Source organism: Uloborus diversus, chromosome 1, assembly GCF_026930045.1.
Source record: "Uloborus diversus isolate 005 chromosome 1, Udiv.v.3.1, whole genome shotgun sequence".
In the NCBI taxonomy this organism is placed as follows: Eukaryota; Metazoa; Arthropoda; class Arachnida; order Araneae; family Uloboridae; genus Uloborus; species Uloborus diversus.
In genome coordinates this window covers 123,269,327-123,289,916 of record NC_072731.1, presented here as the reverse complement: position 1 = coordinate 123,289,916, position 20,590 = coordinate 123,269,327, and the positions used below count along the sequence as shown (strand labels likewise).

Here is a 20,590-nt window from a genome sequence, read left to right as displayed (position 1 = left end):
GTACTTTAGTGTTATAAGAAGGTCGAGTGCTTAATATTTTGTTAACGTGAAGCTTTTAAAGTATATTTGGAAAAGTATTGAACCTTAAAAAAACACGAGTTGACAAAAAATAATTCTTTTAAAGCCGAGCGAAACTCGGTCGTCCAGGTACTGCTTTTTTATAAACGTTATTTTTGAAGAAAATATCAGACTTTTTAAATCAATTTTACCTTTAAAATAAGTATTTCTTTTTTTTCTGTTGCAGGAAGTAATTAGTTAATAATAAATGAAAAGCTGAAGTTTTCAAATTTTTAGTTTCACAACTGATGGGGTTTCTTAAGTAAAAGGCTTCGTGTTTTATTAAGTCTATGCAAAAAATAAAGCAAAATTCTTAAATATTGAACAAGCACAACTAATAATAAAGAACTAAATAAATGGTGGTATCATGTGAAATACGTTATTTTTTGCACTGTTTACAAACGGTGCATGAAAAGAGTTATAACGTGATTGACATGATGATTGACAAATTGAATATGGCACAAAAATTCGTAATGCGTTATTTAGAAACAAAAAAATAGTTCACTAATATAGCACACTTCAATTTTCTGGTTTGAAATGCACCACTTTGATATTGTAAAAGTTTTGCTAGTACGTATATGAATTGAAATTTTAAATTAAATTCGTTTTTTTTTTTCTGTTCAGTTTTAACTATATTACTTTTGTACCGGTTTACTTTTTCTCAAGCAATATAAATTCCTAATAAGTTAATAACATTAGGAAAAACAACATAATTTATTTTTGTAAAGCAATTTATTTTGAAAGAAATAATGTTTTACCTCAGCATGTGGCGCTTTGTTACACTCTAAGAAAATTTAGCTAGTTTCATTGAAAGAATAAGCAATAAAACTTACCGGAACAACGATTGTAACATCTGCTCCTGGTACTTCAGATGTGGCTACTAAATTAAGTTCTGTAAAAATTAATTCCCTAGGGCGAAAAGTGATTGTTAACTCTTTGGCGAATATTTGTGCATATAGCAATATTTCTGAGAAAGAAAGTTAAATTTTTTTTTGTTAAATTTTAAGTTTCACTTCAGTTTTGCATGTTAGAATTTTTGATAATTGCAACCAAGGGGCGAGATAATATTGAACTTACAGTTGCTCTCAAAAGTGTTCGTACACCTTGAAATTTTGTAGTAAAACCAAAATAACGTAAAACTGAATTCGAATATGAAATCCAATTTTTTTTTCACACCATTCCTATGCCATTCTGAATGAAACTCAGTAGTGTTTTTCAAAATATTGCCAGATTTCATTTTTGAAATTTGTCAAAAAACGAAGAGACAGAGAAAAAATACGCCACAAAAGTCATCGTACACTGAAATATTTTCGAATAAATTCATGATTAAAATTATCATAATTCATGATTAAAATTATCATCTGTGGGTTTTTTTTGTTATTTTTGCATTGTAATGACACTGTAAAGTCATTTGCCTTTAATTTTTTGTTTATTTATTCCCTAATATTCTGCTTAATATTTGGCAGGTATGCGTAGAAAACAACAAACACGATTCGAAATTTGATTTTTTTCCCTCACAGTAGACATAAATTGGTTTAAAATGTCTCTAAATTAGTTAATTTATACCATTCTATAGTGAAGTGCTTGATGAAATGATTTAAAGACAAGAATCGGATCGAAAACAAGGTAAGAAAAGGTCAGCTGGTAAACTTAACAAAGCGTGATCGGAGGATTACAGTTAAAATTTTTTGAAAATTACACATTTGAGTGCTGAAAAAGTTTCTGCAGAATTCAATGAAAGATTTTATGTTTAATTTTTCACCTAAAATTGTTCGCCAAGTTCTCTGATTAACTGGATTAAACGAGACCTCTTCCCGCAGAAATTTTCTTGTTCGTGAAAAAAACAGTCAGTTTACGCTTTCCGTCGTAAAATCAATGATAAATAAGCTCAAAACGTTTTAGAACAACGTCTTACTCATAGATAAAAATAAATTCAATATTTTGGGTTAAATTATTGTATATCTGTCAATAGAAGAAAAAATGAGGAATTTAATCTTAAGAACTTAGTTAGATCAGTTAATCAGGAGGCTGAAGGTGTTCTTGTGTAAGGGTGCATAACTACATCAGGACTTGGAAATTTAGAATTTTTTGAAGAAACAATGAATCATGTTGTTCATTTAAATATTTTAGAAAACAATTTTAAACTATTAGCCCAAAATTTCGTAATCGGAAACAACTTTTTTTTAAAAATCAAAATAACGATAAGAAGTACACGTTTGCGTTTGGTGCCTCAAAAATTGTCCTTAAACTTAGAAATATCTCCTCGATTGCCAGATTTAAACTTAATGGAACATATTTGGAGATATCCGGCGGCTAGATTATGAAAATATACCATTGAAACGAAAAGCGAACTAAAAACAGTAAGATTCGAAGTAGACCGGGATCTGAAGGGGGTTGAGCATGCATGGAAAGGCTGACGCAATATTATTTCTGATTATTGTTACAGGCACGATGGTGATTATGAAACCACATGTCGTCGCCCCCCTGGGTGGTCGACAACCCCGGGGGAGGGGGGAAAGCAGTGGGGGGAGTCGTTTGCTAAAACACTCATAACTCGCGAACTATTTGAGATAAAACACTGAAAAAAGTGGCAATCGACGCAACAAAATAAGGTCTTCATAAAAGATAAATATGATTATGGACCTATCTTTGTTGGTTTCTGAGTAAAATTCCATTTTTCGCAAACAAGCAAAATTTTTGAATAAACTGCGCAAAACAAACTTTTTTGACCAAAATAAATTCCAAATCGAAATTGTTTGATTATTTTTTCAAATGAAGTCCAAAATATCATTATTCAGTTTGTTAAAATCATTTAAGTACCGTTAACGCGTTGAAAAACAAAATGACAGTAGCAAGCTCGAACACGATTTGCATTATAGTTCAGGATCTGAAGGGGTATTTTGAGCATGCATGGAAGACCTGACGAAAAATTATTTCTGATTAATGTCACATGCACTATAGTGATTATGAAACCACGTGTCTTCGCCCCTCCGGATGGTCGACAACCCCGGGGGAGGGGGGAAGGCAGTGGGGGGAGCCGTTTGCTAAAACACTCATAACTCGCGAACTATTTGAAACAAAACACTGAAAAAAGTGGCAATCGACGCAACAAAACAAGGGCTTCATAAAAGCTAAATATGACTATGATCATATCTTTGTTAATTTCTGAGTAAAATTCTATTTTTCGCAAACAAGCAAAACATTTGAATAAAATACGCATTTTTTTTTTTTTTAAATTATCAAAATTATTTAACTGTTTAAGGAACCAATAAAATCTGAAATATCATTATCCAGTTTGTTTAAAATTACTTAAATATTATCAAAGCGTTGAAAAGTGAAATAAAAGCAAGCTCAAAAAGCATTTGAGGTAATTCACAAAAGGAAAAAAAAAAAAAAAAACAAGTTTGGGGAATGTACCTTGAAGACTCGACATAAACCTGAGTAACTTTTGTGGCTCTCCTGTTTTGGCGGTTTTATTTCGTAACATTAGCAAATGCGTTAAAGGTTAAGTAATTACTTAATTACTTAACCTTTAACGCATTATAACTGCTTAGTATGGGTCACAATGGGACTTTTTTAAAAATTAAAACATGCAAGTTTGCAAGTACGAAGTAATTACGGAAAGGATAAATGATCAGGATAACCCTTTAGCAGATTTTACACCTGAGTTATGAAACATAGTGAGCGAGGCTATTGCCACATAAGCAGCATCAAAATTTCAGTGGAACGTTAAAGAAAATGTGAATAGTCTCTTGTCCAGAGAAGTCCTGCAATGGCAATGTCTTCAACAGCAACTGCAAAACAGCAAAAGAAAACCAAAAAAACATTTAACCTGGGCAACGTTAGCTCAAAAGTGATGTTAGTTCATCTAAAAATCATTCCCATACAATAAGCCTAATGCTAGGTTAGGTTCATCAGAATGGTTCACTGAAGCAAAGCACGAGGTCCGATTTCGTGAATGTAATTGAAAATGATACTTCTTGCAGCAAAACTTTGGAAGAAGCACCCTATTTTAAGAACAAAGTTCAAGTTATCGATGGAATGAATGACTCTGGTTCATAATGTCCCAAACACTACTTTCAAATGTAGCAAAGATTTTGCAGGTCTCCAAATAAAAAATAATAAAATTTTCTCTCCAATTGTCAAACTACACGAGTGGACCTTAAACACGATCGGTACATCTCACTGTCGTTTTCATAACTTGAAAACCAGAAGTTCCGGAAAGTACATTACAATAATTTCTTGTCATTTCCATCAGAAATAATCAGCAAAAGCTGTAAATAATCTTGTAATTGTTTTATTAATAATTCATCTTGCTGTAAATACTGTGCTTTTAAGACTAAAGCAAAAACCCATAAACTACAAAATACTCTTAAGAGAACGATTCAATAGAACAATTACAAGTCAACAAAAAAAGAGTATGATCCAGCTTTTAGAATGTCTGATATATTAATGCTTTATGTATGCATATTGATATTCTACAATTATTTTTTAATACGCATTATTTTACCAATTTTATTTAATTAGTTTTTTTAGAAATTTAGTGTATAATTTTATATTTATATTCGTTTTCATAAAAGCTCAAGCTTCTCATTTTTTATATTTATTTAGTACATATTATTTTTGTATCATTGTTCTTTGTTATTCTTTTGTGCAATTGAAAACACAAATTAATAGAAATAAATTAAAATTATATTTGAATTGAAACTACTCTGGGCCTGGTTCCCTAGTTCCTCACAAATTTAAAACAGTATATAACAAAATTAAAGCCATAGTTAAATACTTTGCAATTAGAATAAGTTTGTAAACTGAAGAATGAATAGTTCGTCATAAGGATAATAAGGCTATTTTTTTCTCCTTAGCATACTGCCGTTTTATTCAATGCGCTAACTTAGGCAGTGCTTGCATTTTCTATTTCGCTTTTTAACGCTCACGTTGGTAATAATTAAGTAGTTTTAAACAAAGTGAATAATGAAATTTCAGGTTTTATTGATTCCCTAAACGGTTAAATAATTTTAAAAAAGAACTTATCTTTGAAAAAAAAGCTTTTTGTATTTTATTCAAAATTTTTGTATGGCTGCTAAAAAAGGAATTTTAATTAAAAACCAACAAAGATAAGACCATAAACATATATAGGTTTTTCAAGCCCTTGTTCTGTTGCATCTTTTGCCACTTTTTTCAATGTTTTATTTCAAATAGTTCGCGAGTTATGAGTGTTTTAGCAAACGGCTCCCCCCACTGCTTCCCCCCCTCACCCGGGGCTGTCGACCATCCAGGGGGGCGAAGATATGTGGTTTCATATTCACTATAGTGCCTGTGACATTAATCAGAAATAATTTTGCGTTAAGGCTTCCATGCATGCTCAAAATACCCTTTCAGATCCTGAACTATAATGCAAATCGTGTTCGAGCTTGCTACTGTCATTTTGTTTTTCAACGCGTTAACAGTATTTAAGTGATTTTAACAAACTGAATAATAATATTTTGAACATTATTTGAAAAAAAAAGTCAAACAATTTTGATTTGGAATTTATTTTGATCAAAAAAAGTTTGTTTTGCGCATTTTATTCAAAAATTTTGCTTGTTTGCGAAAAATGGAATTTTACTCAGGAAACCAACAAAGATAGGTCCATAATTATATTTAGCTTTTATGAAGCACTTGTTTTGTTGCGTCGATTGCCACTTTTTTCAGTGTTTTATCTCAAATAGTTCGCGAGTTATGAGTGTTTTAGGAAACGGTTCCCCCACTGCTTTCCCCCCTCCCCCGGGGTTGTCGACCACCCAGGGGGACGACGAAATGTGGTTTCATAATCACCATCGTGCCTGTAACAATAATCAGAAATAACATTGCGTCAGCCTTTCCATGCATGCTCAACCCCCTTCAGATCCTGGACTAAAGAGCGGCTGAACACTTATTCAGAAATTGCATAAAAAAAGAAAGAAAAAACAATGAAAGCTATTCCAAGACGTTTAAAAGCTGTTGTTGATACTGCATGATATTCTACTAAATGATAAAATTTTGTAAAAATTTAGATTATTTACTAGTTTTTTGACATTTTTTCAAAGTGTACGAAGACTTTTGTGAGATAAAATTTCCGGCACTTTTTGGTTTTTGATTTTTAAAAAATTAAGTTTTAATGTTTTATTAAAAATTTTCGTGTAGTTTTGTTGAAAATAGATCATAGATCTTATAATTAAATACCTATTCCGAAATATTAATTCTAATCAATGCATGGGGCCTATTTCATTGAAAGTCGTAGAACACTTTTGGGAGCCACTGTATTATGTTATTATCAATATTACTTTAGGTTGTTACTCACCTGCATTTAAAAACTCTTTTATGAAAAAAGCTTTGATTTTGATTATTACTACATGAATCGACATTTATATCTAAATACAGAGTCAAAAGTTTCCTTAAATTTGGACAATTAAAGTGAAATAAAAAATTTTCTTGCATAGAAGCCATCATTATCAAAGATAAAATAAATAAATTACTAAATTTTCAATTTTTACTCTCACAGCAATTGTCAGACGATTGTTAAAATATTTTTTTACTCCTTGAAAAGCAAGAGCTCAAAATGTAATTTTTCCAAGCAGACGATGGATTTTACGCTTTTCTTATTAACTTTTCTGTCAGCCATTCGCAACGCCAGAGCTCGAATTCGCAACTCCAACGAACTATAGGGGGCACTGCAGTCACTGTCTAATGGCGGACGAAAAAACTAAAACAAACGCACGTGGTAACGAAGAAAATACTAAAAGTGTTGTGATTTTTGTTCGTATGTATGAAGTGATAATACGAAATTCTGGGCTTCATGTCCTTTGTTTAAAGTCTAGGGACGAAAAAAGTTATTTTCGGTCATTTTTAACATTGATCGCACATCGTCTGCGATATGACTTGTTTAGTACTATATTAATAAACAAATGCAGTTATCAGTCATTCATAAGTTATTCCTAAAACAATACGATTCCACACTAATAACTAAGGAACCAACTTAACCAAGCCTAAAGAAATGCAACGCCACGTGCAGCTCCTCTGAACCGACTGAATCGGAGGTCGAAGGAGAAAGATGTGCCAGCAAAGCGAGGGACGCTGGGTAGAAAGAACTGTGCGCATGCGCAAGTATCAACGAAGGTCCACCTGTTCTATTGTGTACTAATTACCTTGACGGCGACAGCATGAAATCAATATCATCTTGACGGCGTCAACATGTATGCAATGTTGTTTTTGTAAGGTAATATCAATATTGATATTTTAAGATGAATGCAATGTTGCATACGTGTTGTTATTGTAATATTGCTTTTTAATCTTTATGCAAGCTTTATGCAGTATGAAACACGTCAATATTGACGCCGTCAGTATAATATCAAGATCTGTCAAGGTTGATGCAAGAAATTTTGCTAGTAGGGATATAGTTTATTGGAGTTGCGAATGGACAGTGTGCATAGTTTTTAAATTCATTTTCAAATGAAAGAGCACAAAACATTACATCGAAAATTACCAATTAAACTGCAATTCAAGGGTGTTAATGTTTAAAACACCTTTTAACTAGCTATACCGTCACTCCCAGCAAAAGCGGAAGTAACTGACGAAGAGAAATCGCGAATAGGGAAGTTGCAACCTATTAAATGTTCATATTTTGGCTATTGGATATTGTTAATTGACCCTCAAAACTAAAAAATTCACCATCGCCGAATTTTAAAACACCGTGGCTGATTTTTAATGAATTTTTAAAAATCTACGCGCATAAGAGCGCGCTTCGGAAACGTCACGAGCCTACGTCACAGGGCGCGAATGGGCAGCCTTCCGCCGAAGATCCCTTGTTTTCGCTAGGAACATTTTGAGCGCTCTGATATTTTTATTTTTTAGAAATTCAATAATCCTTTTGAACACACTATGGAGGCCGGATTCGTTAGGCAGGACGCACACCTAGAGGATATTTGTCTGAAACAGGCCCGTGACGTTTGTCTTACCTGCTTCACGTCGGCGACAAAACATTTTTCAGCGCACATTTGACAGACAACCAGCGGGGAACACGGTATCGAGCGCGCATGCTCAGTGCTACATTTATTAGTTGTCAACAAACATGGCGACGTTTCGCGGGTGAGATAACGATTCATCTGATGATTAAGCTTTGTTTTTATTGTTACTTGCAGCCGAAGAAGAAATTAATATAAATTTCAGACTGAGTTTTTGTTTATTGATGTTTTTATTTTAAGTTTTTTAATGTTAAGTACCTAAATTAAACTTAATCAAAACCTCTTGTAATATCCTATGAATTTTCAAGAACTAATCAATTGTGTGTGGAATGTGGGTCAAAGTGAAATAGTTGAGAAAACTTTCAAGATGAACAAATTGGAAATTTGTCCTGAAAATGGCGATACATAAAGAACGAACAATAAATTTTACAATAAAACTTGCACGGAAACATATTTTTTTCATTATTTTTGGCAGTAAATTTGTACCTCCAAAAAAAAAAAAAAAAAAAGGTGGAAAATGTAATTTTTTTTTTTTTTTTTGATGGGCAAAGAGAAAAATTTAATATTTTTCTCAGGAAACGTTTTTTATTTGATTATTAAAGTTATTAAAGATATCTTTTATTAAACATATGGACATAAAAAAAGGCATCAATAAATGAAAAGAAAATGAAACAGATGAATAAATAAATGAGTGAATAAAATAGTGAATGAATGAATAAATAAATAAGGGAATTATGAAATAAAGGAATGTAAATGAAATAATAAATAAATACGCAAGTCGCATGCACTTGACTAACTGTACGACGTGTATTTAAAGTACAAATTAACTTAATATTAAAGAAAAAAATTCGGCACCGAATATTAAATATTTGAAACGTATTTGATAACAAGAACTTTATCATTTGATAATAATAATAAAAATGTTTGACTTACAAACAGCGCAATACATTACAATTTGAGTATCAAATTTCGAAAATTGCTTTTATTTTAATGAATTTTCAACACTAATCACGCAATTCATTAAAAGATATTTAGGTGCTAAAACGTTTAATATTAAAAACATTTAGAACAGTGTTATTAACATTTAATAGTTATCTATGTAAAACCATATCAGTTATCTAATTAAAAATAATTATTGTTCAATAATACAATGATTTTAGTGGAAAAAAATTACACAACACTTCTATTATATCATCAGAATTTTTTTTTCTAAAAAATTGAACTCGGTGCATTCTCATTCAGCACGTTTTGACCAATTTCTTCCAGCGCCTCAGACTTTTTTCAACAACTGAAGAAAGTTTCAACTTTGTATGTTCATAGTTTAGTAGTTAAATTGAATACCTCTTAAAATAATTCATTTCATTACAGAAAACATTGAACTTACTCATTTATAATTAGTGAACTACAACGTGCAAAATGGTTCCAAAAGACGTCAAATGCATACATTTCTGTATAAATTTTACATTATCACATACCTCATGTAAAGCTTAGCATAAATATATCATAAATCCAAAAGTAATGCAAAAACATTAACAATATTATCATAGTTCTTAGTTTTTGAAATGTAATTTTCCAGTAGAATTTCGCTTTCTTCCGACATTATTCCACGCTATCTCCATTTATATTTTGTTCGAACAATCCAACGATAGGTAATCAAATAATTTTTCTTTTTGTTTTCAACATTTTTGATAAAAGAGATACAGTCGACGCTCGATATAACGACCATCTCCGTCCCAGAGAAAAAGGTCTTTATAACGAGTGGTCGTTATAAGAGGTATAAATTTAAAAAATGTACACCGTCATCATGCATGCCTAAGTAAATGCCCGAATGTTTTTTATCATAGGAATTCTTAGAAAAGTAGTGTGCAAAATATTATGACAGAATATTAAACAAGTTTTAAAGTAGAAAATATAGGGAGGAAAATGTTACACACTTTCAGATCTACTACTACTACTACTACCACAAAAATTTCTGAAGATAAAACCAGAAACAGAGGTCTGCCTTTTTAGCAGACGTGATTTTTGCAAATCATTATTTTCTGTTTCAGATATAGGTGATAAATTGTGTTTCTCTTGCTTTCCAAAGAAACATTTAAAAGTCCCCCGAGAACCCCAAATCTTTAAAAATAGTAGATTCAAATACCAAACTACCAATACATCTGTCAACTCTCTTTTCTTAGGAATCTGGAATTTTCTCGATTTTTCCTTCCATATTTTTTTCTGTGCTAGCTGTGGTGAATGGTAATCTCACCCCCCCCCCCCCCCTCTTAAAGTTGGATTTGACATTGAAAACTTCAGGCAGATGTCCGTAAACAATAATCAATGTCATTTTAAGCTACAAATTTGTTTTATTGGAAAGAACACAAGAAGTAGCGTCCGCTGATTCGGTCGCTGCATTGGATTAGACGATACAGAACGGTCGTTATAACGAAAGCAAATTAACATAGAGTTCATAAGAACAAAGTTGGGACTTCTACCACTGGTCGTTATAATGGGACGGTCTTTATAATGTGTGGTCGTTATAATGAGCGTCGACTGTACTAAATTAAGCGCTTTCTAGCAACACAACACTCATCTTGCTGTTTTGTCGTTTACGACGCGGAAGCGACCCCCCCCCCCCCCCCCAAAAACAAATATCCCTCCTGCTACACTTCGAGGGAAGAGGGTAAGACGGAGACAAATGTCGTACCCCCGCCCTGTCGCTTATTAGGTGTGCGCGCTCACTGCAGAATGAACTGGTTTTTCGGACCCGATTGTCTGAAACCTGTCTGCGAGATGGTCGTGTCTGCTAGATGTGCGCCGCGCCTTTAAAAGCGCAATCTAAATTATCTTCCTCAAGTAACACCAATGAGATATTCGAATATTTTCGAGAGGATGAGAGGTTTATTAATGTTCCGGAAACGCGAGGAGTTAAATGCGAGGAGAAAGCCTTTTACGTTTCGTCTTCGAAGTCGAATGCGTGACCTTCGCTTCTCCCCTATCGGAAGAGGGGATGACGTCACTTCCTATGCCATTTGACGTCACCAGAGCTTGAACTTTAAAAATTAATTAAAAAAAAACTACTTATCGTATCGCAAAATTTTTTTCACCTATGATGTTCATACATGTTATTCTATCATATAAAAATAAAATTGAAAAATCGAAAACTTCCCTATTGTGACGTCAAAGAAAATAATTTCCTGCAACATACTAGCTTCTATTTGAAACTCCAATAAAATCAGGGGGAAGCTGTAGCCACTGTCTAAATGGCGACTAAAAAAGGTTGATATTGTAAAAGTCTTGCTAGTACATATATGAATTGGATTTTCAATTGAAATTCGTTTTCCATTTTTTTCATTAAGATTTAATTATATTTCTTTTGTATCGATTTATGTAACAAACACATGCCGCCAGGGGCGGCTCCAGGGCGGCAGCCCGGGCGACCGCACAGAGGGCCCCGCAGCAAGTGTTTAAAAAAAAATTCCAATTTTTTACATCTTTATAGAACAAACTTGACCTAATTCAAGGCTATGTTGAACGTGGAGCCACATTATAAATGCAAAACAAAGACAAACAGGGTCAGTCGAGAGAGGCAGGTCCCCTTCACCGATACACTAGTACTGTGATGTAATAGGCCTCTAATTTCTTGCTATAGGCTGACACGACCTCTCGTTGGCCCTAAAGATTAATCAAGAATGTTGTTTTGGGGGGAGGTGGGGGGGGGGGGAGTGTTTTGGTTTTTGCCATAAAATTTGACAGATATGTCTTCTAAAACAGGAATTATTCTCAACCTTCGCTCCAGAAGATAGGCAACCGAATTGCGAAAATTGCGACCGCATATAAGAGATTTTTACGTGGCCGCGTTAAAAAACACTTAATTATTGAGTTATATTTTTATTAATATTTTATATGATGTTTTGACATTAATTTTGTGGTTACTTTTTTCATTTTCTGTTTTTTTTTTCCTTAAAAGGTTATTTATTTTCGTATTAATAATTCTATACTGTCCAGTATATGTTTTAGATGCAGAATATAGTCAAGTGCGAGTGAAAAGCGGCTATAACTACCGGACTAGCTAGAAATTTATTTTTCCCATTTTACTTCGTTTTATAAAATGCAGCTGTCCCATTCATCCTTTCTCCCCTCCCTTCTACCGCGAAATGGGAAGATTGGGCGCCGACTATTGGGCGCCGAAAACTTTGGGCGCCGAGCATTTTGGGCGCCGGGAACTTTGGGCGCAGAACATTTTGGGCGCCAGGAACTTTGGGCGCCGAGCATATTGTGCCCAGTATTCCCGGGGCCTAAAATGCTCGGCGCCCAATAGTTTCCGGCGTCCAAAATGCTCGGCGCCCAATGTTCCCGGCCGGCGAATTTTGAAACGCTCTCAATGCTTACGTTACGGTAGCTACCGGTTAGTTAACCACGTGACAGCTAATGATCACGTGCTCCAATCAACTGCTTAGAAAGGTAACCGGTTGATCGTAGAACTCTGCGGTTAGTAACCGATCGACCGGTGAGGTTCGTCGAACGCAAGGAATGCTTGCGTGCGCCGAGCTCAACTGGTAGCTAACGGTTAATCGATCACGTGACATCTAATGATCACGCAGCGGTTAGCAACCGGTTTACTCAGTGGTCGACCGGTTAGGATCGCCGAACAAAACCAATTACAGTACATTGGCGAAATGAGAAATAAAAACGAGCGGGTTCTATTAAACAACATGTTGACCTGGATACATTAAAGCAACCCCGAGTAAAATGTAAACAGAGCCGCCCGTTTAAATTGTGAGGTAGAAATTGCAATGCGAAATATTGCTGTTTAAAGTTTTAGTTCGTTTTAATTTCACGATTTACTGTTTTTTGTGTTGTGAAATATTTCCGTTTTCGTAGGGTTTCTTCTGAATCTTAATTTACGTCTGTATTGTTGTTATGTTTGGAACCCTTTCCCCCAACTACCAATCACTTCTGAAGTGCTCCAAATTCAGAGTTAATTACAATACAATATGAATAGCAACCCCTTCTGCAAGTTTTCCGGATTTTTCGCATGCCATGAATGTAAGGGAAAAAAACGGAAACGAACAAGTTCAAAGGGTGCAAGAATGCACTAGCCAAGGACACTCACTTTGGCTCCCCTCCCCCTCCTAACTTAACTATCACAGGTGCTATGAATTCAAAGTCAATTATACAATATTTGCTGTAAACTTCTTTGATAGGGAACATTTTAATATAATTAAGATTTTGGTGCAATCTGCAAATTGTTATCAATTATCAGTTCATTCAGGCACAAAATTAACAAGGCAAAAAAAAAATCTAATTTGAATTCTGAAACTTTGAATTCAAATTATGTTTTTCGCAATCACGAGTTGCGACAAGACCCTACTCATTAGAGTTATTGTTTCTAGAAATGGCTCCCCCCCCCAAGCATGTCCCTCCTCCTGGGTGGTTATGTGTGTATAGTTGTGTGTGTGTAGGCTAAAGTGTGTGCACGTAGGCCTGTGTATGTGTGTAAAGGCGCTCACGCGTTGGCGAGTGTGTATGAGCATGCGTGTGAAGGACATGGACGCCACCACCCAGCAGAAGTGGATTTCGGGGGACAGTGCTCAGGAACAGAGCAGCCGTGCCGCCGCCGCGCCGGTGGGCGGTGGTGCTGCTGGTCCAAGCTGAAAAATAATCCCAACGTCAAGGACTGTCAAATGAGAACAATAAGCAATCGTGATTGCTCAAAAAAAATTTTTTTTAGAGCTCTGAATATATTATTATCATTAGCATACAAATGAACTCACCCCTATTAGACTATCCTTATATATTATTTCTGTAGCCTGTTTTTGGTTTCTACGCCAGATTTTCATCAATTCTTGATCGATTTCTTTGATTTACGCCTTATTTTAAAGCTTATGGTGCTGGCTACTGACGAAAAATAGACCCACGGTCTAAAAATTGTTTTTTTTTTCAGCCGAAAAACCTGTTTTAAAGAACCATAATGAGGTTTTCGGTTAAACTTATAACTTTAATTTGCGTTATGACCGACAGCGCTGAATAGCTTGATCGGCAGAGTGTTCTCTTCGTAGCCAGGAGAATGAGTGTTCGACCCCACGTCCGGACAATCTGCAACAAAAAAATGAGAGAAATATCGCGCATTACATGAACACTTAATTAAGTGGATAACAACTATGAAGAAATAGAATAAATGAGAAGGAAACGCTCCTTGCTGATACGAAAACTTGAAGTGACTATGTGCTAAATTACTTCTGAATTGTACGTTTTTTTTTTTCTTTTTAAGCTTTGGCTCTGGTAAGAAAATTAAAGCATAATGTAAGCGAAAATATAAGTAACAGGTTTAAGATTTCAGACTACAATAGAACTGTTTTTTGTTCAGAAAAAAGTAATAAATCGTATATTGAAATATATATTCTTCTATTGAGTTTGATTCTTTGTACAAATAAAAAAATTACTACCTCAATTTGAAGGGTAAAATATATATTTTTTCTTCTTTTTGCAAAAAAACAAATAGCTTATCACATTTTTACTACATTCGAAAAGCTACGCTTAAAAAAGAGCATAGTTCAATTCATTTTGTATTTTAACCGTGCTGTTAAATGATGAACACGTGCTGCCATCTAAGTTATAACGGTTCAAGCAGCCTGCGGTAACAAATTGTAAAAATTTCAAGAATAAAAAAATGTTTCTTCAATATCTTATCTTATATATTATTTCCTTCTCATTTTAAAACTTATCAGGCTGGCTAATGAAGAAAAATAGGCTAACGGTGGAAAAATCAAGTTTTCGAAAACGCCCCTTGCTGTTTCAGAACCTTGATGCTGCCTGTAGTTCTTATGCATTTTTTCAAAGCAAAATTCTAATGCAGTTTTCCATTTTTTACGTCGCTTTCGGAAAAAAAAATAGCCTGTGTGTGTGTTCATATTTTAATAAAGCTTAAAAGCACTGGACTTAGTTGTTCGGTTAAATTGATAAGTTTTTTTCGGTAGAGCGTTCGGCTATAAACTATCTGAACTTCGGGCAAATTTAGGCTGTCCAAAAAAATATCAAATTTATATTAGTATTACGCATTACATGTACTCATAACATACAAACGTAATAAAATAAATTGCAGTGGGAATGCTACTTGGTGTTTCGACTCCTTTAGGCAGGCTGCAGTTATCATTCGGATAAGTTGACTGTTAATCGAAGGGTTGTTCTTCCTTTTTTCTAAGCTTTGACTACATTCAGACCACTCAGCATAATGTAAGTATAAAAAAGTATTAGATTTACCTAAAGGAAATCCTTTTTGTGCAGAAAAACATTTTCATTGTATGCTGAAATGTAGATGTTTCTAATAGCAGTGTTCGACCTTTTGTACAAATGAAAAAATACTACGCCAAATTAAAACTACGAGTTTCACCCAGTAAACCTTTAATTTTTTATTCGCACGAATACGATATAAAGCATTAAAATTTTTATCAACATCATTTGCAAGAAATCATTTTCTACTCCTCTGCTTTCTGCTGAAAAAAAAAAAAAAAATACATTTTGTCTTCGTTCGAAAAATTACACTTAAAAAACGGACTCAGTTCAACTGGTTTTGGTTTTGAATTTTAAGTGTTCGATTAAAAGAGAAACATGTGCGGGTATTTAAGCCCGTAACGATTAAAGCAACCTTCTATGTGAAACAGTTCAATATTCAAAGATAAAAACACTCATTTTCAATCTAATTTACTACTTCTCTAGAATGTTCGTTTCAATCGCTACGTGAGATCGTCGTCATTCTTTAATCAAATTCCATGCTTTGCGAATAATTTTAAATCGTATCATGCTGGTTAATGACAAAACATAGAAGCATGCTCTTATTCTTCTTCTTCTTTTTTTTTTTTTTGGCAAAAAGCTTTTTTGCTGTTTTTTTACTACGCATTCCTTCAATGAATAGCTTTCGAAAAGGAAGGCGCAATTGCTAGGTTTGTTGGGGTGTGGGGCTGTTAATCAGAATGGCGCCAATTCGAATCCGTGCCAATAAATATCTCTTTAATGTTTCTTTTTTTCCCGTCATATGCTTACATGGGCAGGACTGTATTTGCCACAACCTGTTTTTTTTACATGCACAATTATTGCTTTTTTTACGAATCACTACTCAGTCACACTTTTAATGATATTTATGTTTGAATTGAAAATATGTACGACCAAAAGGTGAGCGATGATCAAATTATCACAACGTTGTATTTATCGAGGTTTTTGTTACTGATGTCTTTAAATTACATGCCTTCTCTTCTGCGCTTACTTTTTTTTTCGGTTCTTCTTCATAATGTTCTTCTCTTGAAATTCTTAAAGAGCGAAATACCTTATGAAGCGATTCGAAGCACAGTGCGGAGTTCCGCACGGGTCGACTAGTAATGATTTAGTACAGTTAAGGAGTGACACAAGCTCGGAGCATAAAACAATCGAAATGGAAAAGCTTACAGTTCCTGGGGCCAATGACTACTGATTGCGAGTAGTTGGTGGTAGCCAAACGTGTCATTTTATTTTTTTCTAGGAAATGGGGGGGGGGGGGGGTGGAGAGTGTGCAAAGGGCTGACACTGGTCGCTCAAATTCTCACGAGCCCCCACAAAGCATAGGAGCAGTGACTCAACATCTTCCCACCCATCCCTTTCCCCTTTTTATTTATTTTTTTTATAAAACTAAAAACTGAGACAGATGAAGGTGAAATTAAATTAAATGAAAAGGATTATATTCTGTCCTGAGATAAAATGTATTTCTTAGATCATTAAATGGTAGTATTTTTTACAGATTTTCTCACGACATTTTTATTGTTAAAAAACTTTATGAAATAGCCAAAAATCTTCAACATATTGTTCAGAGAAAACCAATAAATTAAAACATCAACAACATAAGAGAAGCGCACTCAGATTGTCTTTCAGTTTATTCTCAAGAATATAAAAAAAAAAAAAAAAAAAAAAAAAAAAATCAACAGTCAAAGAAACTCCTTTTGCAACAGCATGTATTATCTACCATGTTAAAATCTGTTCTGCGTCTCTTTCAATGTGAGTTTATTGCGAATGTTTACAGCAAGCAGAATTTTCCAAACATAACAACAATTCAGACGTAAATTAAGATTCAGAAGAAACCCTACGAAAACGGAAATATTTCACAACACAAAAAACAGTAAATCGTGAAATTAAAACGAACTAAAACTTTAAACAGCAATATTTCGCATTGCAATTTCTACCTCACAATTTAAAGGGGCGGCTCTGTTTACATTTTACTCGGGGTTGCTTTAATAATGTATCCAGGTTACCATACTGTTTAATAGAACGTGCTCGTTTTTATTTCTCATTTCGCCAATGTACTGTAATTGGTTTTGTTCGGCGATCCTAACCGGTAGACCACTGAGTAACCGGTTGCTAACCGCTGCGTTCTATCTTCAATCGGTTACCGTATTAATATGAAGCACGTGATTATTAGATGTCACGTGATCGATTAACCGGTAGTTACCAGTTGAGCTCGGCGAACGCAAGCATTCCTTGCGTTCGAGGAACCTCACCGGTCGACCGGTTACTAACCCCAGCGTTCTATGACCAACCGGTTACCATTCGAAGCAGTTGATTGGAACACGTGATCATTAGCTGTCACGTGGTTAACTAACCGGTAGCTACCGTAACGTAAGCATTGAGAGCGTTTCAAAATTCGCCGCCGGGAACTTTGTGCGCCGAGCATTTTGGACGCCGGAAACATTGGGCGCTGAGCATTTTAGGCCCCTGGAATACTGGGCACAATATGCTCGGCGCCCTAAGTTCCCGGCGCCCAAAAGGCTTGGCGCCCAATCTTCCTAGACCGCTTCTACCGATCGCACTTGTCTCTAAATTAATGTATTATTATTGTTAGTAGGCCTTTATTTACCTATAAGCTACACAAGTTATAGCTTAGTGATCCAACTTTGTTGAGGACCTTCAACTTCTTGAAAAACTACATGATTCGTTCCTAAAAAAATGAAAAGTAAAAAAAAAACATTTTTCATTTTCAGGTGCTCGAAAACCTTAAACATTTGGGGAAATTTAGTTACATACGTTGGTTGAATTAAAAAAATTCTGCCAAAGGGGGGGGGGGAGATCAATCTGTGCCAAATTCAGCTCCTTGATACATCCGGCATTAAAACATTTTTATCATGGATCACACTCATACTGTTAATATTTTAGAACAAGAAAAAATATTGCCCTACTAACCTAAATATCGCGAAGACCCCTTCCCCTTCCCAAAGCAAGAACCCCATTGCGGAAGAGAAAAATACTCCTCAAAATACTCTTCCTAAAGATTTCATCGGTGCAGTTTGCGCCATGCCCCCCCCCCCCCCCTAAGTGGGCACACCTGACAACGGATACTGCCCCAATCCGCCGAAACTCTAGAGTTTCCAGAAGGGACTCTAATAAGGTTGCGTTCGACGAGCCTCACCGGTCTACCGGTTAGTAACCAGTTACTAACCGCGGCGTTCTATGATCCACCGGTTACCGCAGCGGCTACCATTCTAAGCAGTTGATTGGTTGATTGGAGCACGTAATCATTGCTGTCATGTGATTAACTAACCGGTCGCTCCCGATTGTGCTCGTCGAACGCACTCTAACTGCCTGAAAAGCGTACGATGCGGTTTTACCTTCCGCTCAATCTTCTCTCCAGAAAAGCTTATTTTCCTCTGATTCCTAACGTTTATTACCTAATATCTTTTCACCATTTGGCAACTTTAAAAGTTTGTGTATATTTGAATCGTGCAAAAGTGTACGGCGCAAATGTCTTTTAAGCAATGACAAATTTTTAATTAACTGAAAGAACTAAAATCTAATAGACCAAAAGGGGCAGTTTTTATTAATCGATGTTAAAAACCATAGCTTTTTTAACTTTAAAGAAGTCTTTGATGGTCATGGTTTCTTTGGAATTCTTGATTGTTTCTTTGAAAGGCTCGAATGAAAAATATGATTATTAAAAATCCCTGATTAGGAATATTTCCGATTACTTGATTGAAAAAAATTGATAATGGCAGTATATGATCCAGGTTTTGTATACATATTTTGTTGTTAAATCATGATTTGTTTTCTTATTAAAGTTTTTGCATTTGTGTTTACGTATAAAATCATTGAGGATTATTTGATTTCAAAATGAAACATTTAACCGTAATATTTTTAGAGAATTTTTTTCTTCAGGTAATGCGAATGAAGTTGTTCTAACGTTTGCTTAAACGATGCAACGCAATGTCTAACAGTTGAATTTCCCATGTTATTAAATTATGTACATGTTTGTTATAATTTGGATTATAGATGAAGATACAGAATATCTCATGAGTGATTATGATGATTATCAAGTTATTCCAAGGCCGCAGGAATTAATTGATGAGCAACTGCGGTCCAGTTCCAAGAAATGTTCAAAAAGAAAATCAGGTGCATATTTCTTTTGTGTCATTAATGCAACAAATTGTTTTTAATTACGGAATTCTTTGTCTATCTTTTGTGTTTTTCTGTTCCAATTTATTTCTTTCAAGACAGTTTTGTGTGAACGTATCGTATGTTGATATGTTTCCAGCTATTTAAAAGAAAAGAAGAGGTCTTAATTAGACTTACCAGAGTTCTGAAATGCTCAGCTGGGACACCGGAATGCCCCCCCCCCCATGTCACTATTATTCAAAAGGGTACACACTAAAACTGAAAACTGGGAAGTTTGGTTAGAAGCCAGTGGTTGGGAGACTCAGTTTTATTAGTGGCCACTTTTTGAAACTGCTACTATGTTTCAAATTTTTATTAATAATAAAAAAAGTATCATCAGATTATTGCATATACATGCAAGAAAGGTGACAACCAAAAAGGATAAAATTTTACAGAAAAGACACACACACACAAAAAAAAAAAAACCTTTTAATACAATGCAAAACGAGGAAAAAGTTTGGTTTGAGAGCATTAATAAATCATTTTGTGCAAACCATAGGGACCTTTATGATGTTTTTCCTGTTGTAAGAAGCATCTCAAACTGTTATGTATTTTTAAATGAACCACAAAATATGTGTTTTGAGTTGTGTTACTTTTTTTATGCATGAGCGAAATATTAAACATTGTTTTCTGTAACCAGCCAACTATTCATGAGCATGTCCTAGAAGATGTGTGCAAAATACTTTTAGTTTTTAAATATGACTGGTAACTAGATGCCTCAGTGGAATGGGCATAATTTGCTCCAGTTTCTGATACGGCTGGATGTTTATTAGTAGCAGTAGTTGATACAAGACTTCTATATTAGGAAGAAAAACCCTGTGTTTAAACAAAACTTTTCTAATCTAATAATCTTTTTTGTATAAATATGTTTGAAGGGAAAATAGAAGACTTCAAAATTTTTTTTTAAGTATAGTTGAAAAATGATTAACAATCATTATATCTATTGTTTCTGAGCAGACTTCAATACTTTTTAGAGGAAGAATGGATAATGTTCAAAGAATAAAAATATTTTTTACTTTTTGGAGCAGTTTTCAGCCAAATTCGCTTTGGAGTGCAAGTAGGGTGACTGAGCAAGAGTGGCGACCGGCGACACATTTTTTAATGGCCACTTTTGCAACTTTAAT

General features: G+C 34.5%; 2 protein-coding genes across 2 annotated transcripts in view; one reads left to right on the top strand and one right to left on the bottom strand.

The window, feature by feature from the left end:
- LOC129234677 (uncharacterized protein C18orf63-like) overlaps positions 1-8,055 on the bottom strand; it is a 42,889-nt gene extending 34,834 nt beyond the window's left edge. Inside the window, exon 1 of the mRNA XM_054868725.1 lies at positions 8,031-8,055. Coding sequence (XP_054724700.1) covers positions 8,031-8,055 — 25 coding nt within the window. The remainder of the gene's footprint in view (positions 1-8,030) is intronic.
- Positions 8,056-18,771: 10,716 nt separating this feature from the next.
- The window catches only part of LOC129234667 (uncharacterized), a 63,957-nt gene continuing 62,138 nt past the window's right edge, over positions 18,772-20,590 (top strand). The window contains exons 1-2 of the mRNA XM_054868713.1: positions 18,772-19,042; positions 19,305-19,424. Of these exons, the coding sequence (XP_054724688.1) occupies positions 19,024-19,042; positions 19,305-19,424 (139 nt within the window). The 5' untranslated portion in view covers positions 18,772-19,023. The remainder of the gene's footprint in view (positions 19,043-19,304; positions 19,425-20,590) is intronic.